The following is a 5,668-nucleotide window of genomic DNA, read 5'->3' as shown; positions in this document are numbered from 1 at the left end:
CTTGATTATACTGCCTGTCACGTAAACCTAACAGCTTTACGAGCACGTTGACTTGCAATGGGTACATCATTCCACCAGTGTGTGCCTTTGATATATTGGTGTGGGGAGGCGAAGAGACATGTCTAATATCTCATAGCAGCAAGGAGCTAATGTGTCTTTTCTTTTCTTTCCTTCCTTTCCCTTCATTAAAATCCTTTTCATTCCATCCATCCAGTCAAAAGAAGACGACACTCCTGGACCGTGATGGGTACATGGGACTGCTTCTTTCTGCTACTTTGTGCTGCCTTCTATCTTCGAGTAGGAGCACAAGAAGGTAAGCGCACTCTCCGCCCTTAAGAGGAGGTTTTTACTGAACAGGCCCACTACAGAACAGGGTGTTAGGTAACTTAGGTTCTATCGCGTTAGAAAACAAGAAACATATATAAGGTGTTTGATTGCAATGAAAATGTAAACTTTAACTCCTGCATACATTAATTTTCTGCCAATCTCCTCAACCTGGACAACCCCTTATTTCAGCATTGCTTTTAAACCAACAGAAACGGAAGCCCCCAAACAACTCACGGGGCTTCAAGACTTCCAAACGGAGTTTTTTTAAATGAAATTGAGACAAGTACCTCATTATTCTGGTTCAGCAAACTTTCCCGCTTTCATTGTTCAGGTTTCATCAGTCTGGATTGTGGCGCTCCAGATAACGCAAGCTACAAGAGCAATATTGGCCTGTTTTATACCTCCGACAGTTCGTACATTTCCAGTGGAGTTGCCAAGCAAATCTCTTCAGACTATTTGACTAGCAGTATTGCTCAGATCTACCAAACAGTAAGAAGCTTCCCACAATACACAAGGAACTGTTACAGTTTGGGGCCCTTGACTTCAGGCTTAAGATACATAGTTCGAGCTTCCTTCATGTATGGGAACTACGATGGGTTGAGATCGGTTCCGAATTTCGACCTCTACATGGGGCTGGACCTTTGGAACACGATTCAGTTGGATAATGCAACACATGCTTTAAGAACTGAGATCATCAAGATTGCAACCTCAACTTCCCTATCAGTATGTTTGCTGAAGACAGGCAACAGCATGCCGTTTATATCAGGTTTGGAACTTCGGCCATACAATGGCATATACTCACCTGAAAATGGGTCATCACTTGTGACCTTCAAGAGAATCGACTTTGGGTCGACCAAAGAATCAAGGTATGTATTGATCTCGCGATCCACTTTCGCCTTTGTTCAATTTTCTGTAGCCACAAGTTTGGGTCAGTTAACGGAAGGCATTTCCTTCTTTAGGTATTCATTTCTATCTTGTATAGGCAGTTGAGGAAACCACTGCCGGCGTTGTGCTTGTCTTTTCTTAGTGTCACCATTCTTTCTCCTTATTAGAGAATAAAAGAACTGCTTGTATCAACAAATTTAATATACCTTAGTGACCAGATTTAATGTATCGCCCAAAGATATATATATATATATATATATATATATATATATATATATATAATGGTCATGGTGTCACCTAAAGACTACGAAATGGTCATGGTTGATCAATTTAAAATTGTGAAGGTACCAATGAATTTATATATTTAACTTGGAGATGAATGCATCGACCAAAGATTACAAATGGCCAAATGAAAAACCATCGGCGAAAACAGAGGACAAACACTTCAAAAAAGAGAGGGGCTCAGTTCAGTGCACCCAACCCAAAGCTCCCCCTTGTTGCATGCACGCAACTGGATCTCTCCACCAGGAGAAAGGTTCCCATCATAAATAACTTTCTTTATGTCCAACATTATAATAATAGTAATTTACTTGCATCTTCATTCCTTTTTTATGCCCACTCTAATTTACATATCTCCACTTTCCTTTAATTCTTTTTTTTTTTTAATGTCTATTCGCTTTAATACTTGCATTCTTGCCTTTCCTAAGGTGACTCCTCTCTGTTTTTGTTGTGAACAATGCTATAGAATTAATTATCTCTTTCTCTGCTCAAAACAAGAATTCAACTGACACGCAGGTTTCCTGATGATCCGTATGATCGCATATGGACACCAGACAACAATTCATATGGGACTCCGCTTAGCACTGATCTGCCAGTGAAGGAAATTTATACGCCGGCATTTGGATTGCCAACTGCCATTATGCAGACCGCTGTGACCTCATCTGCTCCCATTACAATCAGCTGGAGCACGAAGGCTAGCATTTATGTATTTATGCATTTTGCCGAACTGATTGAGTACAAAGAAAACCAAACAAGAAATCTCACAATTGCCAATAATGGACAAACTTGGGCTGATCCTTTCGTTCCTAGGTATCTCGTTACGAACACCATATTCAGCACTTCACCTGATACACTGGGAGAATATTCATTCTCAATAGGCGTTACACAGACTTCTACTCTTGGTCCAATCATAAACGCAATTGAGATTTACGAAGCCCGTGATGTCACTGGCTCTTCGACCTATCAACAGGATGGTGCGTCTGTGGAAATTATATTCTACAGGATCTTTTCTGGTTTTCGTATATACAGACACGGGTGGTTTTAAAACATTTCTATTGCAGTTGACGCGATCACAAGAGTTAGAGACAACTACGGTCTGAAGAAAAACTGGATCTCCGATCCATGCCTCCCCCAGGGGTACCCTTGGGATGGATTGGACTGCAGCTATGGAAATCCCTCATCACCAAGAATCATTTCCTTGTGCGTGACATCGATTTCTTGCTTCTTATGAACATTAATTTTGTAACTGTCAATTATCGTCATTATTTTGATTACCATGCAGGGATCTCTCGTATAGTGGCTTGAATGGCTCCATAACGAATTACTTTTATCAAATGGCATCAATTGACTCATTGTGAGTATGCTCTTCCTTCAACAAATGACTATGTTAGGCAAAAATTCTTCCTAATTTCACCGTGCAGGAACTTATCAGGAAATAACTTGGAAGGATCAATACCTGATTTCCTTGGAAAAATGACAAGTTTAACAATGTTGTAAGTATGGGTTGTCAATTTTCTCTAACGTCATCAAAAGTAATATTCTAGGAAAATCAAATCCTGGATCAATAATCTTTGCCTCTGGATTGCCTTTTCATTAAAACTTCCAACTTCCTCATTTTGAAACAAAGATTCCATCATGTCTGACTTCCAAGATACAACTTGCTAGATACAGATCTCTGACCAGAACCCTGTACTTCTCATTTCTGGAAGTTATTTCACACTAGAACTTCATGGTCAGGCATGCCAGAGGTCATAAATTTTTCAAGAAACAAGTGTAGGAACAGACTGAAATGGACAATACTAGCAGTTCATCTTTCTTCGGTGGGCATCTATACTCTATTAATGCATCGTGGAAGAAGAATGAAGAGCTACAAAAGTTTATAATCTCTCATTCAAAAGAATAATTCTCATTAGCACATATAAAATTTCCATTTTTTTTTTTTTTTGAATGCATGGAATAGATGCTGATTTCTTCTTTCATGTAATGTGGCTTGATGGAATTGTTACACGAAAATGGGTTTTCAGGGATTTATCGGGTAATCACTTTTCTTGCCCAATTCCAAATACCCTCAAACAGAGGATGGATGATGGATCACTTTCAGTAAGGTCAGACTTAAATTCATGCTCGTAAAAAATGAATAACTACTTAATCGTCGATCCTTTACTTAAAAAGTGAGTTTCTTTGCTCACAGGCTTGACAATAACACCCAACTTTCTTTGGATGGAACCTGCAAGAAGAAACACAATGTTGTTTTGCTCGTGCTCTCCGTCTGTGCTCCTACGATATTCATATTCGTTCTTGGAATCGTTCTAGTTATGATTCTAAGGAGAAAGAAGAATATGAGCCAGAACCAAGGTTCAACCTTGACATGTATGAGTTTCTGACTTCATCTTCGGGGATATATATATATATATATATATATATATATATATATATATATATATATTATATGACTATTAATCATCTTTTCCTATGCCAGATAACGCAAACACGCACACACTATTGGCATTAGAAAGTAGCTGTTTATTCAGCTACAAGGACATAGTGAGGATTACCAATAACTTCGAAAGGAGGATCGGTAGAGGAGGATCTGCGGATGTGTTTTATGGAAAACTAATTGATGGCAGTGAAGTGGCAGTCAAGACATTGACCAGAACAACTGTGCAAAGGAACAAAGAATTTGCAGCAGAGGTTTGCTTCTAGAATTCAAATATTTGATGCAAACAAATTTGGTGGGTGCTCAGCCAACTTTGTTTCAATGCTTGCAGATTAAGTTATTAACAAAAGTTCACCACAAGTACTTGGTCTCTTTCTACGGATTCTGTGAGGAAGGAGAGAATATGGTACTCGTTTATGAATATATGTCTGAAGGAAACTTGTTGGAGCTATTATCAGGTACCATCGTTGGATGATTATCATTTACTCTGTTCAGGTTAGAGCATTTCTTTTTCAATAGCAAGGCAGGTCCCTCGAAGATGTTGCATTAGCAGGAAAAAAGAAAAGAGCTGACTTCTGATCTCGAATACTTGTATTCTTTGCAGCAGAGGATTCCAGGAGCTCAGTGGTGGTTAGCTGGAAACAAAGATTGGAAATTGCTCTAAGCTCTGCCACAGGTTGAACTCAGTTTAAAGCCGTTTCAAATTTCCTTTCATGAGCTTCACAAGTTCCCATATATTAATTGCTATTCGGTACGCAGGGCTGGAATACCTGCATTCAGGATGCCGGCCACCAATCATACACAGGGATGTGAAGACGAGCAACATACTTCTCAATAAAAATTTAGAAGCCAAAATTGCAGACTTTGGACTGTCGAAGATCTGTGCAACAGACGACATTACCCATATGACAACTACAGTCGCTGGAACCGCTGGATATATGGACCCCGAGTATGCGAACATTTTTTTTTTGCACTAGAAAATCTCTTTCTGGTTGCATTCTCTAATCAATAACATAGTTGCATCCGCCACTGGTTATCAACATGGTTGTTTCGACACATTCTGCAACTAATCATGCATGAGTTGTGCATCTGACGGTTCAGAAAAATGAATTACAGATGGTAGAAAATTTGCGGTTATTGGTAGTCGAAAATCGTTGCAGTTGTTGAGCTTATCGTCATGAGAGTTCAATTTATCGCTGTAAATTATGTCAACTGTGCTGCAAAACACGGCAGAAATGGAACTGATCAAATTGGAATCTCTCTCTCTCTCTCTCTCTCTCTCTCTCATGAGGATTCTCATTCATCATCTTCAATTTTGTTTTCAGGTATTACAACACCAACAAACTGACCGAGAAAAGTGATGTATATAGCTTTGGGGTGGTCCTTCTCGAGCTCATCACAGGCCACCGTGCCATATTAACGCTAGAATCAGAGCGAGTCCACATCCTACAATGGGTTACCCCCAAAATTATGAGGGGGGATGTTGCGAGCATTGTTGACCCTAGGCTCCAAGGCAGATACAATGTTAACTCTATGTGGAAAGTTGTAGAGATAGCTCTGTCATGCGACGAAGAGAAAGCAATTAGAAGGCCTACCATGTCTGAAGTTGTGAATGGATTGAAGGCGGCCATCGAGATTGAAGATCAAGGTTCAGTAAGAGAAGGAGTTCCTGGCTCCCTGTCTTTTGAAGGCCATTCTCACTCGGACAATGGTTCATCTATATACCCATCAGCAAGGTAA

The 5,668-nt window shown here is 39.7% G+C and overlaps 1 protein-coding gene across 1 annotated transcript; it reads left to right on the top strand.

The window, feature by feature from the left end:
- The first annotated feature begins 243 nt into the window (after nucleotides 1-243).
- On the top strand, nucleotides 244-5,668 carry LOC116255973 (LRR receptor-like serine/threonine-protein kinase IOS1). The gene is made up of 13 exons (XM_031632070.1): nucleotides 244-313; nucleotides 659-1,193; nucleotides 2,008-2,465; nucleotides 2,553-2,691; nucleotides 2,774-2,845; nucleotides 3,516-3,596; nucleotides 3,683-3,861; nucleotides 3,971-4,182; nucleotides 4,260-4,334; nucleotides 4,387-4,423; nucleotides 4,533-4,604; nucleotides 4,688-4,877; nucleotides 5,254-5,668. Exons 1-13 carry the CDS (start codon nucleotides 244-246, stop codon nucleotides 5,666-5,668), a joined length of 2,535 nt encoding a protein of 844 aa, XP_031487930.1.

This window comes from Nymphaea colorata, chromosome 6, assembly GCF_008831285.2.
Source record: "Nymphaea colorata isolate Beijing-Zhang1983 chromosome 6, ASM883128v2, whole genome shotgun sequence".
Taxonomy (NCBI): Eukaryota; Viridiplantae; Streptophyta; class Magnoliopsida; order Nymphaeales; family Nymphaeaceae; genus Nymphaea; species Nymphaea colorata.
Note: the sequence above shows the minus strand (reverse complement) of the source record. Positions and strands in the feature narration are given on the sequence as shown.